This window comes from Charadrius vociferus, unplaced genomic scaffold, assembly GCF_000708025.1.
Source record: "Charadrius vociferus isolate BGI_N301 unplaced genomic scaffold, ASM70802v2 scaffold93, whole genome shotgun sequence".
Taxonomy (NCBI): Eukaryota; Metazoa; Chordata; class Aves; order Charadriiformes; family Charadriidae; genus Charadrius; species Charadrius vociferus.
This window is the reverse complement of record NW_009647838.1, coordinates 726,583-748,467: the sequence shown is the minus strand read 5'-3', so window position 1 is coordinate 748,467 and position 21,885 is coordinate 726,583. Positions and strand designations below refer to the sequence as shown.

The 21,885-nt window shown below is 45.4% G+C and overlaps 1 protein-coding gene across 1 annotated transcript in view; it reads left to right on the top strand.

Annotated features, from left to right (window-relative positions):
• FLT1 (fms-related tyrosine kinase 1) overlaps positions 1-21,885 on the top strand; it is a 95,575-nt gene that overhangs the window by 60,972 nt on the left and 12,718 nt on the right. Inside the window, 7 exon segments of the mRNA XM_009882830.1 lie at positions 249-380; positions 7,415-7,521; positions 10,311-10,449; positions 15,648-15,752; positions 18,918-19,031; positions 19,794-19,882; positions 21,712-21,871. Of these exon segments, the coding sequence (XP_009881132.1) occupies positions 249-380; positions 7,415-7,521; positions 10,311-10,449; positions 15,648-15,752; positions 18,918-19,031; positions 19,794-19,882; positions 21,712-21,871 (846 nt within the window).

Sequence of the window (21,885 nt, the reverse complement as noted above, 5' to 3'; positions counted from 1 at the left end):
ACCAAGTGCTCCCAGGATCATTCCCTTAGGCTGAGCTTTTTCACTCACACAAGTGCTTTGTAAACACTGATTTCCAAAAGATTCCCAAAACATCCAAGTATATTTGGCTTTCCTGCAGATAACATTGTGCTGTGCAGTTCGTGGCTCAGATTTCTTTTTAGAAGAGCTTGAAGCAGATATTATTACACAAGGGCCTGTTTTTGTTTATATCCTGGCTCCCTCTCATTGCAAAATATTTCATTTCACAGGAATAATTTTAGGGCCCGGAAGCCGAATGCTGTTTATTGAAAGAGTAAAAGAGGAGGATGAAGGACTTTACCAGTGTATAGCCACCAACTTAAAAGGGTCTGTGGAGAGTGCGGCGTATGTCACGGTACAAGGTAAAGCACGACATTAAACGGGATGAGCAAACTGGACGGGGTGATGTTCCTACTCAGGCTGGAAGGGAGCGGGTAGGACTTGGGGCTCATGCGGTGATCTCTGAAGGCAGCGGTTTGAAGGAAGTCCTAGCAAGGGAAGTGTACCAGGTTGGAAAGGAAGCCCAGCAGGAAATGCTAACTCAGAGCATGTTTACACTGACCTAAAAAGAAGAATTGCTTCAACCCAACAAAGATCGGGTCAGGGTAGAAGACAAATGTAAATTTAGTATCATCAAAACAAACAAAAAACAGAAGAAGGAACACTCGTACCCACTCGTTTTCCCATTTCAGGTTAATTCCAAAGAAACTGGAGGCCTGGGACATTTTCATTTGTTTATTTTCAATGTAAAGTGAACTGCCAGTTTAGACTAGAAGATTTTAGCCTAGCAACAGCTACACATGTATTTTTCTAAGGTACTTGGTGTAAGAACTAATTACGATCTAGTTATTTCTCTAACCATAACCTGAGTTATTTTGCTATTAATTTAAATGTCCAGTGTTGTTCTGCCTTCTGCCAAACTTGACTCAGGTCTGTGGCACTGACTTTTGTCCAGTAATTTTACATTACATAAAAATAAGGGTTATTCACTGACTTTTCAGTTTCATTGAATACCTTTTTGGTTCATATATCATGAGATAAGAGAATTAGTTGACATTCTCCATGTAAGTCAATGCCATGTGTGAATGTGACTTAACCTATCTTATTGATCTTATCTGTTAAGTACATAGTCCTAAATGCATTTAGTTTCTCTTTATAGAAGACTGTTTGACTACCACCAGGTCTCTCAGGCAGGGATTATGTCTTTGTGGATGTTCTCATACAATTGCTAAGTGTATCTGAATACTACTGAGTATTTGAATACTACCCTACAGCAGAATACCATTACAGCCAGTAAATCAGTATTGATTTTCTGCCATGAGTGTGTTAGCAGCCTCAGTTAATGGTGGTTGTTGATGATACAATGACATTTTTTGCTGTAAAATGTCAGGGATAAGTGTATGTAGATGCAGACTTGCCTAACTGGTATAATCCAGGAGTTAAAAACACCTATCTTGTTATGAATAATGCTAAGGTTTTTATGACTGCTGTAATAACTAAAAGAATACCTTGTGCCTAAGTACTTGCTGTCCAATGCATCCTGCTAACTGATAGTCTTGGACAATGTCATTCATTATTGTGTTTATTTTTCACATCATTGTGTCTTGGCTATTTATTACAACCATAAGCATTCTGTCAGATGGCTTCTAAGAAGTTGTATCTTCTTGTCCATGATCCAGAGAAGAGGAAAGACAGCAACCAGGCAGGCTTCTTCTCTGGTTACATCCTGGGGGACCACTGGCAATGTTCTTCTGTGACTCCTATGGGAGCTCTTAGATAAGCAGGAGATGAAGTTTACCACGTTCAAATTTATGGCTTTGAGACTGGGTGAGAAAAAGAGAGGGAGTTTGTCTTATCTACTATGGTCAAGGCAAATGCCGTTCCACCCTCTCTCTTCCTACTGCCTGAAAGGACATCACTGGAGGTTTTTTCACTCGCACTGGAGTGTCTGTCCCTCTCCCAGGGAACGGCAGCTTCTCACCCCATCCCTGAGCCTGGAGGGATGAGATCAGGGCTTAAATGCGGGGCTCTCTCTAGGCTTTGCCACTTGCTTTTCTTTCTGAGAAGTACAGATGGTGCAACTGCCACTGTGGAGGACCAAAGCTTTCCCTCCGTCCCGGCAGCTCTCGGAGCGCGAGGCTGCAGATCAAAGGGAGTGGAGCAAGGTCTCGTGTCGATGGACGTGTTTAGCAGATTGGAAGAGTAGTTTGTGAATGAGTCAGGAAGGAAACTGTCTGCTCTCTTTATTTCCTCTGAAAAAACATTCTTATACTCACAGATAAAACAATGTGTTATTTTTATATCCAAGATGGATGAATGGATGGTGAAATCCAAGGGCCGTCTTTAAATAATCGCAGCCTGTGTTTGGTTTGGAAGCCCTGCTTGCCGGGCTGTCTGAGGAGGAGAGGGGCCATGCTTGTGGACATGTTAGAGCAAGCTGTCCGCTTGCTCTTGGCTGAGGAACTGAAGAGGCAGCAAATCTGCAAGGACTGAACAGGAACAGCAAATGGCTGCCAGAGCACCCAGCAGGCGGAGGGGACTGAGTCCCTAAAAACCTGGGGACACAAGCTGCTGGGCATGGGGGAAACACAGGAAGTCTTGGGCAGCTCTCCTTTGATGGGACATCCAGCTGCACGGCGTCTTCCCTGCTAGCAGAGTGGGTGACCTGCTGTGAAAGCCTGCTTCTCCTCCTGGGGACCCTCGCACCCCCTCTCAGCGGGAGCCAGCGACACAGCTAGTTGCAAAGGTGCTGCACCATTTGGAGGGGATGTGTCGACAAAGGAAGGAACATCTTGTACAGCTCATGCTCACTGAAATCCAGATGTATAACAAGCAAATGAATACAGCAATGTGCACTGCCTTAAAGCTGATGCTTGATAACTTAAAATGATCCCTGCTGATAAAAAGGAAAACATCTCATTTATTAAGCATTCACTGAACTATTCCGACACTATAAAAAGGGTGTTTGCTTTTTGAATAACTTTTTCTATCTATCTACATTTCTGACTTTGTATCTCAAAAAGTTCTTGTACCTTTTGAGCCACTGACTCCAATGTTATCAGGAATGTTTCCATGAATTTTAACTAGAATTCCCTTGGCTACTGAATGAGGTTCAGCCTGGGTTATGCAGATGACTGTAAGAGAAAAGATGAACATCAGGGGACACTTAGACTCCTGTTACCTCAAGGGACCACCAAAGCTCAAGCCAGGATCATCAGCAACACTATATCTAGTCAGTGATGGCTTTGTCTGGCCAGGTCGTGAAAACCTCCAAGGATGGAAATTCTTCAGCATCTCTGAGCACCCATCCCAGTGCTGCACTACCGTGATCATAAGATCACAGGGATTGAGCAAGGTAGATCACATTGGTCTAGGGGTGAGGGATGCTTTGGGTGCAGCAGAGTGGTGTTGGTGACCCAGGCATTGCTTTTTCTCTGGTTAACACCTGACACAGAGCTGCACCTCTAAGTGATTAGCGATGCAGATTTTAGTTGGAGGCCTGTGACTAGTGGTAGTCCCCAGGGGTCAGTACAGGGTCCAGTCCTGTTCAATATATTCATTAGTGACCTGGATGAGGGGACAGAGAGTACCTTCAGTAAGTTTGCTGATGATGCAAAACTGGGACAAATGGCTGACGCACCAAAAGGCTGTGCTGCCATTCAACAAGATCTGGACAGGCTGGAGAGTTGGGCGGAGAGGAACCTAATGAAGTTCAACAAGGGCAAGTGTAGGGTCCTGCATCTAGGGAGGAATATCCCCATGCACCAGTACAGGTTAGGGGTTGATCTACTGGAAAGCAGCTCTGCAGAGAGAGACCTGGGAGTCCTGGTAGACAAGTTGACCATGATCCAGCAGTGTGCCCTTGTGGCCAATAAGTGGTGGCCAATGGTCTCCTGGTGTGCATTAAAAAGACTGTGGTGAGCAGGTTGAGTGAGGTCATCCTCCCCCTCTACTCCGCCCTGGTGAGGCCACATCTGGAGTCCTGTGTCCAGTTCTGGGCTCTCCAGTTTAAGAATGACAAGGAACTACTGGAGACAGTCCAGTGGAGGGCTACAAAGATGATCAAGGGACTGGCACATTTGTCTTATGAGGAAAGGCTGAGACCTGGGTCTGTTTAGCCTGGAGAAGAGAAGACTGAGAGGGGATCTGATCACTGCTTATAAATATCTAAAGGGTGGGCGTCAAGAGGATGGGGCCAGACCCTTTTCAGTGGTGCCCAGCGACAGGACAAGGGGCAACGGGCACAAGCTGGAACACAGGAAATTCCATCTGAACATGACGAAAATCATCTTTACTTTGAGGGTGACAGAGCACTGGAACAGACCGCCCAGAGAGGTTGTGGAGTCTCCTACTCTGCAGATATTCAAAACCCAGCTGGACACAATCCTGTGCAACTTGGTCTAGGTGCACCTGCTTTGGCAGGGGGGTTGGACTAGATGATCTCCAGACGTCCCTTCCATCCCCTACTATTCTGTGATTCTGATTCCATTCAGAGCTGAAATCCTAATGACAGAGTCTATGACAGCCCAAGGCTTGAGCTCATGCCTGGAGGGGTCAGTGCATTAGTCCAGGCTCTTGTCGCCTCACGCCTGCACTGTCCTGGTGGCTTTTGTAGCTGCTGAGAGAGAGAAGCAGCTGCCGGTGACACTTCTTCACTGGCCCTCTCCTCACCCCTCTGCAGCACTGCAGAGACATGGGATGGTGCGGGGGACTTTCGGAGGGGCTCTGGGGCAGGAAGGGGGCTGCTGCTTGCTGCAGTGGGTTAGGAGGATGGGGCAGAGCTGCACATGGCAGAAAGCCTGTGTCTAATGAGGTGGCTGGTGGGTAGAGGTCTGGGAAGGGTGTAAGGAGGATCCAGAAAGCTTGGGCTACCAGGCAAAGAGAGGGATTTGGTCCTGCTTACAGCCCCTCCAAACTCTGCTGATTCTAAGCCCTCTTCTAAGTGTTCCTGTCTGTTCTGCCTCAAATCAAACCTTCTCCTACCCAGCTTAGAGGCACTCAGCCAGCTCCGGCTGCAAGGCTTTTAGCAAGACGAGGAATTTGACGTTTGATAAACCAGCCCAACCCCAGCCTGGAGAAATACTTTCTGGTTGCCTGAATTCACTCGGACATTTCAAAGTCAGCACCTTCACGTCTCTTCACTAACTCTTGGGCGGCATACGGTAGCGGTTAGGGAGTTGCTGCATTCCACCCCAGGACTGGCTGTATCATGCCTCATGGCTTTTCTGAGTCCTGCCATATGGAGCAGCGGCAACAAATGAACCTTCAGCCCCTCTAGCTTTTTCTGAATAAATGTCAGAAACTATTACTCGCCATCTGCACGGGTGCTGCTCAGAAGCATGAGGAGAGTATCCATACGTAAAAGGAAAGCCTAATGTCAGCGGACAGGCAAGCTGCATTAGGTTGTATCATTTATGCCATCATTATGACCCCTATCTAAATCAAGCCTTTAAAAAATACTTGAGAAAAGTTAAGGCTATTGGCATTTTGAAGAAATAGATACTTTGTGTCTCGGTTTGCAGTTGCAATTGTATTTTTCTTCAATGAGCTTTTTTCTCAAAGCTCCAGAACGGACATGATGAAGAAATCTTAGATATAGGGTACGAACGCAAATATGATTATCACCTTTAGAGAGGGAAGATTTTATGCTAGTTAAGCTACAACTACAGGAAGCAATTCAAGCTCCGAACAAAGCTCTGTAGCCTTGCTTAAAACCAGGCAGCACATCCATCTGGATTACCTGGTAAATCCCATCAGTGAGACATCAATCATCCCTTTTTCACGTGTCAGGAGTAACACCGAGCTGCCCGGGGTCTGAAACTACTGCAAGTGCAGTTGACAAAACTACTGTGAAATCATGTTCAGAATTACTCCTTCTTGTCCTCTCATTTTCTCTCTCTGGAGGGTGTATCAGAATAAGAGGCAGAGCATAAGGGTTTGTTGCTTTTTTTTTGCATTTGCTACCAATCAGATGGAAAACATATCGTGGGAAGTGTGGTATTTTGACACGATCACAGGATTTGCAAAACAGACTGCTCTGAAACCATTTTATGAGTCCCTAAGTAGCAGTCTGAAGTGAATTTTATTTTGGCTTTTTTTTTTAAGATCTGTCAGTGGGGTCTAATCCTCTCCAGATTTCTAGCATTCATGTTTTCTTGCTGCTTCGTTTTCAGTTGTTGTTGTTTTTGTTTTTCCCTTTCTGTGCTTAATCTGTTCCCTGGTTTGGAGAGCTCTTCCAGCTCCCTGCCAGCTGGGTTCTGCGAGGTGCTGCTGGGTCCTGTGGAGGAGAGGGTCCCATGGAGAGGGTCCCATGTCCCCTCAGGGAGCCTGGCACCATGCTGCTGGTGTGACCAACAGGAGACCTGAGGGCATAGAACCTGCCAGAACACCAGCAGGTTCTACATCCCAGATTTCTGGCCACACTGCTTGGTGGGGATTAGGATCCAGACTCCCATGCCACGCTTTGCAGAAGCTGAGATCACAGGTGCCAGACCAGGTCCATGCAGACCATAGGAAGGAGAGCTCATGGACTGCTGCCAGGTGCATGGCGAGCCTCCAGTGGAGCCTCCAGCTCCCCCCAAGAGAGGCTTTTGGTGAGGGCTGGCTGTTTTCCAGCATGGCTGGGACGGTGGAGCAGGCTGCAGGGCTCAACCATCAGCACAGCAGAGCTCACCAAGCTGGGACAGAGCAGGTGCAGTGCCCCAGGAAAGGCATCAAACATCCTGGACAGCAAAACCCAAGCAGCAGCACTGCAGGGTGCCCCCTGGTCACACCTGGATTCACCGGTGTCTACACCAGCACAAGCCCTCCCTGGAGCTTCTCCTGCGCGTTATCAGCAGCTCTCACACAGCAGCATTGCCCCTGGGGAAGGGCCAGCAGAGCCGTCCCCTCCGCGCAGCCCCTTCATCTCCCAGGGCTGCGGGGGACTGAGCATTTCTGAGACCTCTGCTCCTCTCTTGGATGTGGGCTCAGCCAGATGGGTTTCGCTGTTGGGGGTAGGGTGGGTGTGAAACTGCATAAGCAGGCCCACACACATTCTCACACAGAGAAAATTTGGCTAAAAAAACCCTGCAGCTGAATTTCCACCTCAAAAGGAAATTGTTATCTGACTGGCCATCCACAACCTGGTTTACTTCACCTCCTGCACCCCAAAGAAGAGCTGACTTTTTGCTGAAAAACCTATGGATGGATCGAAAGCAATTTTGCTGTGTTCAATACAACAGCTTTGCCAGGAGACAAATTTTTTCCAGGCTCTGCGAGCCAGTCCAAACAGAGATTAATACCCCATTGAAAAGCAGCTGGCGCTTCCTGGTATTTTATTTTAATGGCAAATAAATATAAAGTGCCCTTGCTTTTCAGGTCATTTTCTAAAACGTTTGCCGCTTGATTTTCCCAGGCACGTCAGAGAGGTCAAACCTGGAGCTAATAACCCTGACCTGTACCTGCGTGGCTGGGACGCTCTTTTGGCTCCTGTTGACCCTCTTCATACGGAAGCTGAAGAGGGTAAGAGCGAACAGGGACCTTCCCAGTGGCACGTGCTTCTCTTTACCAGCCCTTTGCTCATGTTAGAAAATCCTTCCCAGACCACTGGGATTGCTGAGACTTAAAAAAAAAAAAAAAAATCTAATTCACTTACCGCTCACCTTTGCTCCCTGTGCAATCACCAGGCTGCTGATGGGTGCCCAGGCACTCATAACTTGCTGTGTCATAAGTGAGTGTGAGTAAGCCAAGAAGCAAAGTCTGGGTGGGGGCAAGGCCCTGAGACTCACAAACGTCTGGATGCCTGACTCCCACCAAAGGCATCCCCATTCCCTTAAAAGCTGTGGGGGTTTGGCATCTTAATGTCTTTGAAGATCTGAGTGGGAATGACAGATCTTCACGGAGTGTGCTGGGGTCTGGTTTGCACACAGTGTCTGGTATAATTACATCACTTGCAAAGTGATATTTTACTGAAGTAGTTTTGGTGGTGCAGCCTCTAAAGCAGATGATCCTATATCAGCATGATAAGGTTAACTGCCCATGCAGCTGACCCTCCTTCTTGTCCAAGGCTGACCGTGATGGTTTAAAGCTCCTTTGTGCTGACAGCACCATGTCTGCATTGCATGGTGTATGCAGCTTAAAGCACAGCAACTCTCCTAAGCAGAAAATACAATTCTTTGGTAGTGCAGAGAGATCTCAGAGCAACTTGGAGGAGCAGATGGATTTGAGGGAAGGGAGGTATGAAGGCGATGGGGCGCACTGCAGGACATGAGATGAAGAATGGTTTAGGTTGGAAAGGACCTTGAAGATCATCGAGTTCCAAACCCCCTGCCATGGGCAGGGACATCTCCCACTAGACCAGGTTGCCCAAGGCCACATCCAGCCTGGCCTTGAACACCTTCCAGGGATGGGGCCTCAACAACTTCTCGGGGCAACCTGTTCCAGTGCCTTACCACCATTAAAGTGAAGAACTTCTTCCTAATGTTTAATCTAAACCCTCCCTCTTCCAGTTTAAACCCATTCCCCCTCGTCCTCTCACTACATGCCCTAGTAAAAAGTCCTTCCCCAGCTCTCCTGTAGGCCCCCTTTAGGTACTGGAAGGCCGCAATAAGATCTCCCCGGAGCTCCAGGCTCCAGGCTTAACAGCCCCAGCTCTCTCAGCCTTTCCTCATAGGAGAGGTGCTCCAGCTCTCGGATTGTCCTCGTGGCTCTCCTCTGGACACACTCCAGCAGGTCCATGTCTTTCTTATGTTGAGGACTCCAGAGCTGGATGCAGTACTCCAGGTGGGGTCTCACAAGAGTGGAGTAGAGGGGCAGGATCACCTCCCTTGACCTGCTGGCCACACTTCTTTTGATGCAGCCCAAGATACGGTTGGCGTAAAAGCTCTCTCGTGCGGAAGCTCTCTGCACCTTCCCACTCCCCTATTGATTCTTCTGGGGTGGATCCACTTAAAAGCTCTTCTCAAGTGGCTGGTAGGAGCAGTCTGGTACACACATCTTGATCAAGAAATGCTCTTTTTGGAGCACCACACACACTTCTGTCTCTATCCATATCCCACTTCTCCATGTCCTGTCCAGGGTCAGGGGATGGTTTGGAGCCAGGCTTTATGCCACCTGACTTTTCCTCAAGCATCAGTGTAATCTTTCTTGGGACTACCCTTCTGCATACTTGGGATGGTGAAAGGCAACTGAAACAGAAGCTATTAGCTACTGTCATTTTAATCTAGTTATGTTTGCAACCACAGCAAGCACACCACAAATAGCCTTTTCAAACAAAGGCCTGGAAATGCATGTATTAGGGACATATCTCCAGGCCGTAGAGGAGGAGAGTTGCAAGTCACAAGGGGCAGTTAAAGCAACAGCAAAGGAATAAGCAGATATACTGTGTGCTTGTGTATGTGCCCATGTTCTGTTTCCATGAGTTTAGGAAAAGCAACATGAAGGGGCTCAGCTCAACAGATTTTCCAAGGACATTAGAGCAAACGCTAGACCTTTTCTATAGAAACATACGTACTGCTGTGTCAAAAAAATTCCAGTGGATTAGAGTGGCAGTCTGGGTGTTCTTCGAAGGAAAATACATTTCAAAATGGATGGACTGCAGAAAGCTTTGAGATTAGGTTCATCTTTCCTCACATCTATCATGTGAAGTGAATAATCCATTTGCTCAGTAGAAAACGAACTTCTGGCGAATTCATTTGAAATTATATGTTTGAATCTGGGTGTTTATTAATTCCTCCGAAATAAAATAATTTCAGTAAATTTGTCAGAAATGATACCAAAGAAATAAAAAATTCTGAAAATTTGTAAACAGTTTCTGAAAAGTTTAATGTCTAGTCTCCTGATGACGAGTCTTGCACAACTTCTAACCACATATGACCTATCTTTGCCAGGTATATGGAAAAAACAAACACTGGCAGTTGAACTCCATCTGTTGCATATGGCCACTTCTTGCTTTGCACAATCATGAAGGAAAGTTATTTTTATCAGCGATGTTTAGTCATTTGCTGAAAATATTTCTTTTGACTGTGCAGAGGGCCGGTATCATAACACCATATGTTAATACAGATCCACATGGGTTTCATTGAAGAAACTGATATGTCACATACAAGGAAAGCTAGAGGACAGAGATTCTTTTACATAAAAAGTCTTGCAATATTTAAAAAAGCCAAAGGAAGCTTAACCAAAGCATCTATTGGACTGTGAAACACGCAGCCCTGAGGACAGAATTAACTTGGAGCCCTTGGTCCCAACAGGAAGATGTTGGCAGATACACTTATCCTCTTTTTCATTTTGCCATATTCTTTATTTTCTAGCCTTATTCCTCCGGCATGAAGACCAACCATTACCTGTCAATCATAATGGATCCTGACGAAGTCCCCTTAGATGAGCAATGTGAACGTCTGCCTTATGATGCCAGCAAGTGGGAGATTGCAAGGGAAAGGCTTAAACTAGGTAATATTGCCATACTTCACGTTGGGTTTGCAGTGATTGAATGAGAGGAGCCGGGTGTGTTTTAGACACGCAGCACAACGTACTGCCAGGTTCGGTGTGAGCTATTCTATACTGAGTGCCCTGGTCCGTGACTGACTTACAGCGTTTAGGACTGACTGGCTGACTCTGTCTACCTGACTTTCCATACATATATTTTGACTCCAGGTAGAAAAACTAAAATACAGACAATAATGTTGCACTCCATTTTTCACAGACTGATTTACTTAAAACATGACATAAAAACAGGGCAACCAAAGTCTACCAAATCAGACCACTGACTTGGATGCTTCTCTCTGTAGACTCAGGACCCTGACCTCTGGCATTTACAGTAATTTTCTTCCCTTGTAACCTGGTTATGTGCTCATCTGGCAAAAAAAATATGCAGAAATGGGTCCTCACAGTCCACGCTGTACCCCTCCCTGTTTCTCCCTTTCCTCCTCTCTCCAACATACCCTCTCTGTTTTCCCTCTGTGCTGCAGATTTATAAACATTCTTGTCGGTGCACCATAAAGTGCAAGAATGTGACACATGAGTCCCCACATAAGTAAATAAATATCCATGGAAACTTTGAACCTGCAGCTAGCTCACCTAGTCCTCACAGTCCACGCTGTACCCCTCCCTGTTTCTCCCTTTCCTCCTCTCTCCAACATACCCTCTCTGTTTTCCCTCTGTGCTGCAGATTTATAAACATTCTTGTCGGTGCACCATAAAGTGCAAGAATGTGACACATGAGTCCCCACATAAGTAAATAAATATCCATGGAAACTTTGAACCTGCAGCTAGCTCACCTACAAACGCCCCTGTGAAAGGCATGGGTTCCTTACTTGCTTAGCTTGGTGTGGGGCTGACAAGGAGGGCAGCAAGGCAGGGACCAGATTTTGGAGTTGAGGAATCCCTCCAGAAACCACACAGATTTTAGCGAGAGGGTCAACATTAAAATATCAGCGAGAATCTCAGACTGTTGCTATAGTGCTGTTTGTTCTTTCAGGCATGCATTAGATTTGTCCTACAGCAAGGGCTAGAAAATCCCTGCATTTTAGCTAGGAGCTGTAACAGATTCCTTTTGTCCTCCAGGGATCAGGGACAGAGGGTGATTAAAACATGCACACAATTAGGATCACACTTAATTCTCCTGCTAGAAGTCACAAGGTGACCAGATGTGGATAAGCACAGCTGAAATATATTGCTAGCGATTTATAATTGTCATACACAATTCTGGGAATGCTGAAACATAACTTTGTGCTGGAGCGTCTTCAGTCTTCAAATAGCTTTCTTACAATGGTGGACCAAGATCTTGATGTGCAGACAATGTGATCGCTGGTTTATGCAATGCTTTATTTGTGTGTAAATCCCATGGAAAGAATCAAGCAGAAATGGAATGTAAACACCAAGGAACAACCCACGTCTTGTAGGGTTGGTGTTTGGAGTCTGGAGGTGAGGAATGATGACCAGAGAATGAGTTAAAAGTGGAAGAACTGGTGTAAACAAATAAAGAATGCTGACAACGAATGAGAACCAGATTCAGAGGAATTGGGTATGTGCAGTATGCTAGATTAGCTCAGTGCAAGTCCTGCTTACATGGCAGTTGGCTCAGTCTTTGAGTAACCTTGGCAGTCTCCAAGGATTAGTTTCTCACAAACACAAAATGTGCTTCTATGGCTTTTTAAAAATATTTTTACTTAGAAATGCAACCCCTTCCAGCAGCAGATATGTCTGTTTTTCTCTTTCCACCTACTTGTCCTCCAGGATACATATTTATTGTAACTTTTGCGAATAAGTCTCTCCTTTCAGCCCACGTCTCCTTTGCTATGTGTTCCTCCAACACACGTACATACAGCCCACGGCTGTGATGCAATGCTTATACAACAGGTCTCCCCCTTCATATGTAAGAGCTACACACATTACAGGAAATTTCATATGGGCACCACTGAAGTCAGGAAAATTAACATTCACTATAGATTAGTTTGACTGAGAGCCAGATGTCATCTTTTCAAAAGGCAGAAAAATGCTGGTGCTATAAATCACTGTCAGTGTGGTCAGCGATAATGTTGCCGTCCAGCGTAAGTGTTAAGCTAGCACACGTTTCTCACCTTACTCTTGGGCTTGACCTTCCTAATCTATGAGAGGTCACACACTGCTGACGCCGTGGTGCAGGACCCCGAGGGAGCGCTGCCACATGGCTCTGGTGCAATGTCAGACGTACCGGTGATGAGAGGGCTTCCTGAGCCCCACTCCCTCCTGTGTACTGCAAGCCCGCAGCTCTGGCACCCAGCGGAGCGCTTTCTGTTCTCCTTCACGTGCAGAGCTGTCGTACATAACATAACGGAAGATATGAAGCCACGGGTGGGGAAAACCCAGATGACTCACACTGCAGCAAAGGACCTGAGAAACGAACACATCTTTGAGCCTCTGCCTTCCCGCATAAGTGGAGAGCAGTATCTGCAAGGGCTTTTTCCTGATGCTCCAGTCCAATGGCTCACATGCTTGAGGGACCTTGCTAAAATGGGAATGAAATGGAAACCTGCTGATTCAAAACTCCTTGACTGAGGGGTATGCTCACTTTAATGGGTTCTTAATTGCCCCAGGAAACCAAAGTCAAGTGCAGAAAGTTTAAGTAGAGCATTTTGCTTCCTTGGTCTGAATGTAAATGTTGAAACATTTCATACCTGAGCTTTATCCCAAACATAACCGTGTAGCTGCGTGAGGGCTGTGACAAGTTGACTGTTCAGATGGTTGGGCATCTTAATATTCCTGTGTTTAATTGCTCCATTTAATAATTTTGTAATTACATTGTGTGTCAACACAAGGGGCTTTTGCAGGAGCAAGCTGTTAGAGTCATAGACACACTCTACGTATTAAACTGTGTAGTTCAATCCATGCGCTGAAAAGTTCAAGCAGCCCTGTTCTGCGCTAATGTTTAGCACGGTGCAAACAATAGCGGAGCAACAAAGACTAATACATCAAGTGTTATTACAGTTTCCCATTAAATCACAATCGTCGTTTAGAGAAGGAAGTGTTGTTTCCAGTGCTCATTCTCCTTTATGAAAGGTTAGCAGCTTTGTGTAGCTTTATGAGCTAACTGGTACGTTGTCCAAGTGGTGACTAAGTAGGTTATCTCCAGGTGGAAAGTGAGTTAACAGTGATGGAAAAAGATTAAAGCTATGGATTAAACAAAGCTATGATGGGTTTTATAGGACCTCAGACTGCACCTTCATCTTGTAGAAACTGTGAACAGTCAATACATTAAGGACTAAGAGCATCAGTGCACCAAAAAACCTGACACTTCAGTCTTAATATTCCTTCCCTTATACATCTGCTATATGCAGGAACTGAAAAAGAAGATGACTCTAGATTTTTCAAAGATACCCATTGATTCACCTGTATTTCTGTGTCAAACGCTAAACATACCAAAGCTTGATGCTTTTCAGTCATTTAGATTAACTTCCTAATGGTTTTTCTTTGCTGTGAAAAGTGCAACACTTCTGCACATCTAGGGGGGAAATAAATTTCAGGGGTTTTTTTGGCTTAGCATATTCTACTTCATGTTTCTATTGCTTTGATAACATATGTTGTTTGCTTCTACTGACAAACATACTGAGAATTACAGTTTAGAAATGTGAAACACATATAAAAGGAAGTATCTACTTAATTTAATTTAGAACTGACAGCAGTTCATTTTCTTCGCTTGTGTGTCTGGGTGGGATTCATCTCTCCCTTAGCTTTAGACATCAACAGGGTAAATGTCCAAGTGAGAGCTTGTCAAACAGATGCCCACCACAGAAAAAGAAAATGGTCCTATGGAGATGGCTATGTCACATGTGCATATCTGAGAAATAAATGCATGGCACATATTCCTTTTGTATGAAAAGCTGGCCTTTATTTTCTGCTCTTCTCCTCTACGCCTCCAAGCCTGCTGCTGTAATCTTGCTAGCCACTTAGATGCATGGGTTCTCCTGAAGGTGAAGCACAAATACAATCTGAAAATAGTTACTTGGAAATAATGCTAGCTGATACACTGGCAAGTTCTCTCTGATGAAAACCCTGATAGCCACTTGGGAAGGGCAGAGGCAGCCAGACCTGTCCACGTGAGCGCTGTGTCAAAGAGGTAGCCAATACTCCCTGCTTCAAACAGTAATAGATCACGAAAGAGACTGTGAAGATCGTAAGATTGGCATAAAATATCATGAACTCCAGAAAAGTTATAACAATACGCTTGGAGTCTTACTGGGTTCTGAATATGAAGGAAGAGGACACTCAGCTTCTACTGCTGGAGAATTTTATTGATGCCTACTGATTTCTCTCAAGGACCTCTGGGTGCTTTGCCTGGGGTCTGCTCAGTAGCATCATGATGATGATATCACAGCACACACATCTGCCCTTGGGCACCTGGAAGTGCCATACCCACCATAAGCAAACTCATAATTTTTCACTCCAAATCCCCTCTCGCTGAATCCCCACAGTCCTCATTTTGCAAATGTGAAGTTCTCATTTGCACAGATTTGCAGCTTCTCCCCACTCCATGATCTCAGCCTACAAGGGCTTGCTAGGGAAAAGCATGAGGGGGTTGTCCATGTACTCCAGAGGCTGCGATGCAAAGTTGCTGACACCTCCCTGGAATCAAGATAATTTTAAGGCACCTCGTTCGAGAAGGAAGAATTTAATTTGTAAAAATTACCAAAGTCTGTGCCAATCTGCAGCTCAGTGTGTGCGCGAGTTTAGGAGAAGACCCTGTGTTGTTGAAGACATAAGTAGCAGCGTCACAGACTGCTGCATGACGCAGTGTGCTCAGGGACAAGAGGAGCAAATCCTTCTTTGTGAGAGCTAGACTGAAAAAAAATGGGTTGGGAGCCAGTGAACCTCCACTGAATGGTTCCATTCATTTAGCATCATTTTCAATCATATCATTTATTCCCTCTGTTGACTCTGTCTTCTGGTTTGTCCGCTTACTCTTTAAAAAAACAACAAAACAAAACAACACAAAACAGAACAAACAAAAACCAAAAAAACCCCCACAAAACGCTCAAAACACCTATATGTTGGAAATATACATGTGGGACTCATTGTAAAAGCCCATTTGTCAATTCATTATCTAATAAGCCATTTGCTAACAGGATTTCTTTTTTACCAAAATGTATCTCTCCAATTTATTTTCTTTACAGGAAAGTCTCTTGGACACGGAGCTTTTGGGAAGGTGGTACAAGCATCCGCTTTTGGAATTAAGAAATCACCAACATGCAGAATAGTTGCTGTGAAAATGCTGAAAGGTATCTTGGTGCAAAGCTGGGCTGGAAAAAATGATGCCTTATATTGTGTCCCACTTTTAATATGATTCCATTGAAAGCAAGAGTGTGTGATGTTATCCCTCCACTCTCTGAAGCCTCCAAAATGTGTACACCAAGTTTCAAGTCCACCACAAGTAAAATGGCAGAACTATGAAATAAAAATTGCATGCACACTAAATAGGGTGACAAATTGTCAGATGGTATAGGAGAAAGTTTCAGATGCAGTGAGAAGCTACCTGATTGCCTAATTTTTAAAAAAATCTGGTTCCACTACTTTAAATGCCAGAAAGAATGAAAGAGTCACTTTTGCAGGATCAAAAGGGGCAATTATATTTCCTGCGTACCCTATGTTGTACCATTATGCTAGACTGACCCCGTACTGAACACCGTAAATGAAATTTAGGTGAAGGCATCCGCTTTGATATGAAGACACTCGAATGGAAACTTTTGTATTTCCCTTGATCATTAGTTCCAATGATTAGTCATCTCTGTTAAAAATAGGTGCCTTATGTCTAATTTGCATCTGACTTTTGCTTCTAATTCTAAGCTTCTCTATTAGATTACGTAATGATTTTTCTTCATGAAGGCCCTTTTATTAAACTAAACAGATTGAGCTGTTTAAATCTTAGTGGTGTTATACAGGTGTGTCCTCTCTGAACCGTCTGCAGCCTCATCACACAGTGCTTAGGATGCTGACACTCAGGTGGTGTAATGGGTTTGCCAGCGCCCTTCATACACCAGCGCTCTTCCCAAAGTGAAATCATCTGCCGGCTATTCACTGCCACTCTTCTCATTGGAGCAGAAAGGACAAAGACCCTCATCAGTTTGAAGAGGATGCTTGGGAAGGTAGCAGGCAGGATGGTATTCAGTCATAGCCTGCAGCAGCTGTGGCTGAATTCCCTAACCCAGAGTCCTGGTGGCATCCTTTCCGATGTATTTAGCTTCCCCTTGTTTATATATCTAAGGATCCTATCAGGAATTTTTCTTTTTTTTTTTTTTTTTTTTTTGGCGTTGCCCTGGGAGCTTGTGCTGCATTGCTTATCTGTCTTAATCCTTGAATCCTTTTCAGTGTCATTCCTCGCCAGGACACATCCCCTCTTCCTCCAATAAGGTTTGGATCCCTGATGCTCTCAGTTGGCTCTGTTCAGGCGTAGTTTGAATACATCCCTCTTACCCAGTGGCTTCTAGCTTCACAGCTGCTTACTTATCGGTTGTCAGGAGACCTATACGTGTCACTTCCAGCTCTTGGAGGGACATGTGCGATAGTCTCAGACCTACAGTCTGTCCCTGCAACACTCAACCTGAAGTAGCTTCTATTTATTACCGGCAATGACCTGGCAGCTGTACTCCGTGTAGGGTGTGCCCTCTTGATATTGTCCTCAACAGGCTTGTTCTGCAATGTAACGTCAAATGCTTTTGCAGGGGGTGGTACGTGCTACTGCGAGATCCAGGATCATCCCCAAGGAAGGAATTGGGCTGCAAACCTTTCTCCTCTCTCTTATTGCAGAAGCACAGAAATGCCCTGTTGGCCAATGCCAAATGAACAACTACCCTGCAGCAAGCGTGTCATGTTTGAAAAATGGGAGGAAACTAAAGCTTTGGTCCCTGTCCAGACCTTCTGCAGCAGTGGGCCAATAGCCATCTGTGTCACTGGTTTCAGTGGATGGCCTGTCACCTGAGTCATCGCCCGACCCCTGGTCAACTGAGCTGTTTTGCCAACATGCAGACATACGTGCTGGCAGAGTGGTCTGCCAGATTCAACGTTTCTTCATGTACATCAGCAGGCTTCTTGTGACAGCTAGCACTATCAAGGCAGCAGGGGTTGCTCCCAGAATAGATGGGAGCAGACGGCAGCTACAAGAAGTCTTCGTGGTGGGATTCATGTGTGTGTGTGCAGGGTAGATGCTTGTATCCGAGTTAGTCACTCGAATTCCCTTTATTGTCAGTGGTGAGAAACAACAGTTCATCCCATCCTAAGGCAGATGGTGACCTGAGTGCTTGTTTAGTTCTGCTGACTGTGAAGAAAGCCTGTCACGACTAGATCCTCTGTAGGTATCTTCGCTATGGGCACCTAAAGTTAGGGGAGATCTGCCCTTTTCCTACTGTCCTCACTAGATTATCCAGGAACTTTGCAGTCATTCATGGGCTTTGTTCTCACAGAATTCCCAGGAGGTGGAGGGAAAGTGTCACCACTTACACAGATGAATGGTGGGTGACTGGGTAGATGACAAGTGTTGTGTGGGGCCAACAAAAAAATCTGTTTCCATTCAGATGTTGAAACCAAGCCCTTTAAGACCTAGGTCTAGTTTCTTTCCACCAGACTGTTCTTCTTACTCTTGGTGTCACTAAACTGAAAAAGTAATTTTGGGTCTATACAAAGTAATATGCTTTTTCTTGCTTCCTTTCCAAAATAAAATTCTGCAGAAAAAAAAATTTGCTTGGAGGGGATTAAAAGTTCCACTCAACACTAAATAGAATCTTTTGGGTTTAGTTGTGGGATTTCTTATATCATTACTATTACTATTATTAGTAATAGTGATGATAACTAGCAAGGGTGAGATGCCATCAACTAACTTAAACCAATTAAAATTTACTTCCCTGGTCTATCTTAATACTCCAGGCTTCCTCTATAATGAACAGAACCAGGCAAGCATCACCAAGGGGTGGTTCATCTCTTTCCTATACAGACGGCTAAAGCTGATGGCTGCATCAGCCTCTGGAAATGCTTTCCTCTTGCCACCGACTCCTTGAGATGTTGATTACTCCAGGCTAGTACATAACCCTTAGACGGCTGAAGTCAGGTCAGCTGAAGCATACTCTAGATAGATTTAATTATAGTCTTGAAATCCCTTTTTATTTGTTCTTTCATTTTTTGGCTGAAACAACAAAACTATTCATGTGAAAAAAAAAAAAGTCCCAGTTCTAAATATAACAGAGTCTACTGGGAGGAAGTTGAGTGCCTAACTCTTTTTATTGGTTTTATTGCGAGTAAAAGGATGCTGAGCAGGAAGGAATAGACAAGGAACATCAACACATGAAGTACAACCAGTAATGGAGGTTATTTCAATGGAAAGTAACTACAAAGTGGTAAAGCTCAATAGGATCAGTTCTTTGCCATTTCACATTGACTTTACTTTGCATTTACAGAAGGGGCCACAGCAAGTGAGTACAAAGCACTGATGACTGAGCTGAAAATCCTGATCCACGTTGGTCATCATCTCAATATTGTGAATTTGTTGGGAGCTTGCACGAAAAATGGAGGTAAAAAAAACCTGCACTGCACTGAAAATGAGTTTGGATCACCTCCCAGTAACAGTCAGTTGGCTGTGTTGTTTTTCATCCAGAGGTCAAGTTATTAACTTGAAATACTTGAGCTCGTCCTGTGGTTGGTGAAAAAAGGAAGAAGAGAAAAAGAGATTTTTAATCATTTAATGAAGTGATTAAACATTTTCTCTACTTAAACTCTCTTTTAGTATTAACATGAGAAGTGTGAGTTTAGGACCATGCCATTTGTTGTCCTTTATCTCACTCACTTCACCGCTCAAACTCGAGTTAAACATGATCTGGAAAAGCTGGGAACAGGGGATATCAGCTGCTGGCCCTGAACAATGAATCCCAAGGCAACTGTTGTAAAATCCTTCATGATATTCCACTAAGAAAATCAAAGGGCCAGTATGAATGATGGTTTGTTTTAGATATGTCACCTATTTCAGGTCAACAAGTGTGTGTGGGCTCCGGGACGCCAGTCTGAACGCAGATTGCCCGAAGAGGAAACGGAGGGTCCCTCAGGACCCAGGTTCATGACCCAGCTTTCAAAAATTAGTCTCTTCCCTAATTTCCAGAAACAGTATTGTTTTACTAACATGTCCAGTGTCCTTCAAGCAGCCTTCTACTTCATTAGGACATGCTATTAGTTATTCTGGTCTCAAGTGATGGCTATAGGCATGAAAGACTATTCTTCTCAGAACTGACAACCTCTTCTATTGTTTTATGCTGTTCAAAATACACTTTCCTTTTGCCCAGGGCCTCTGATGGTGATTGTTGAATACTGCAAATATGGGAATTTATCAAACTACCTGAAGAGCAAGAGGAATTTTTTCTGCCCCAACAAGGTGAGGAGGCAGATGCCTCTGGTAGGGTTCATCTTACCTAAGTGTCGGTAGTGTAGCCTCTGAGCTAGTCTCCTTAGACTCTCTTCTACCAAAAGAGAGAAAAGCTTTTTGGTGCAGTTCACCTGACCTATTTTAATGTTTGGTGTGGGATGTGCTCTGCCATGAAAGGGCTTGTTTCTCCCCCCCTGACTGTCCACGGAGACTGCTAGGAGTAATTCAGATGGAGCCATCTACAGAGAGAGGAAGTGAATCCTATCCAACGTGTCCCCACATGCTCTCGCTCTGCTGCTGACGAACCCACTCCTGCTGCGCGTCGGGTCACTTCAGAGGCTGGTGTCAGCGAAGCCAAGGGAAGTGGTTTTGCCCACCGATTTCAGTACTGCTGGGAACACAACCGAGATAATGCCACTTAAAGCTCATGTTCCAAGACACCCTAATGTTCAGAGATTTGCAAGTAATCTTATTATTGTGTGAGGAGCAGGGCTATCAAGAGGAAAAGAGATTAGAGTCTTGTCTTCACATCCCACAGCCCTCTGAATCAACTTTAGAGTGTGTTTCTTATTACAAACTTGAACCCAAATGTGCCAACTATATCCGTGCTAGTGCACTTTCAGCAAAATCCCCCAAAGGATTAAGGGCTCTGAAGTGGGATTTAGGAGCCTGGACACAGAACGGCAGTCCTCAAAACCCCTGCTTAGCTGTGCCAAAAGCTCAGCAGCATCTCAGGGTTTTTTTCAGGAGGGCTCTGCGGGAGGGCACACCCGGCAGGACCTCCCCGTCCAAAGGGCTTTGGCTGAGTCTCTGTTCCCGAGGCCATCCGTGTTGGACTCTGCATGAAACACAGCAGCTGCCTCCTCCAACATGCAGTTGTTGGTGTAGGATGCTCAGCGGGGAGCATGTCCGTGGGGGGACATGCATGTCTGTGGGGGGAGCCACCCACATTCCACCCCTGTGAGGAGCCTGCCCAGACTTGGTGCACCCCTGGGAAGGGCGCCTGGACAGGAGGGAGGGAGCCCAGCTCTGCACCAGTTTATGCAGGGAAGCGAGACAGTTGCAGGACAGGAGGAAAGGGGAGAGGACACAAGAGCATGGCAGGCTCAGCCATGGGAAAGCATTTTCCAATCAGTGTTGCATGTGTCCCGTAAAATTGTCATTGACAATGTATGTCAATATGACGTACATTTTATGCTACATTTTTATGTAACATAAAAACATTGGATAAAGGTGTCAGGGTAGAGAGGTAGTCACTTCCAACAGCAGCTGTATTTCAAACACAAGCTGCCCTTGCTCCTCTTTGGAAGGGCTTAGAGCCCCGCACAAAGCACTGTGCAAGGACGTAGAAGCAGGTGCCTTAAGCAGCCTGGGACAAAAAGCTGGTTGTTTATTTTGAGAGGGCTGGGACACCTGCACTGTGGGCGCATCCTCCTCAACTCATCCCACCAGGCTCCTTCTCTGGCTACCAGGGAGAAATAGGCCCTTTCAGATGTTTCATTTCAGGCTGAGATGAGCCACAGCCCAGCAAACCTGTCCATCCATGGACCCCACAAATCCTCACCTCATCAGTGGTAGCCCACCACCCGGGGTGCCCCAAAATCATGTGCTGGTCCTCCCAAGCCACCATGTTTCTGTCTTCTGGGGATGGCAACCTTGGTGAAGCACAGCCTTTGCCTGTCGCGGTGGCACTGGACACCTGCACCCGTGGGAAATGTGACTGCATATGCCATGGACCAGCATTTTCTCCCGGTGGAAAGGCAACAGAAGTCTGACTCGGTTCCTTTCCCACCCCCTCCATTGCTCTGATGTACCACCTCTTCTCCATTTGTCTGAAGGACTCATCTCTGCAAGGAGAGCCAATGAAAGAGAAAAAGGATATTGAGCCAGTGGAAGGCAAAAAACAAAGGCTGGCCAGTGTCACCAGCAGCGAGAGCTTCGCGAGCTCTGGGTTCCAGGAAGATAAAAGTCTGAGTGATGTGGAGGAGGACGAGGAGGGTAGGTATTAATTC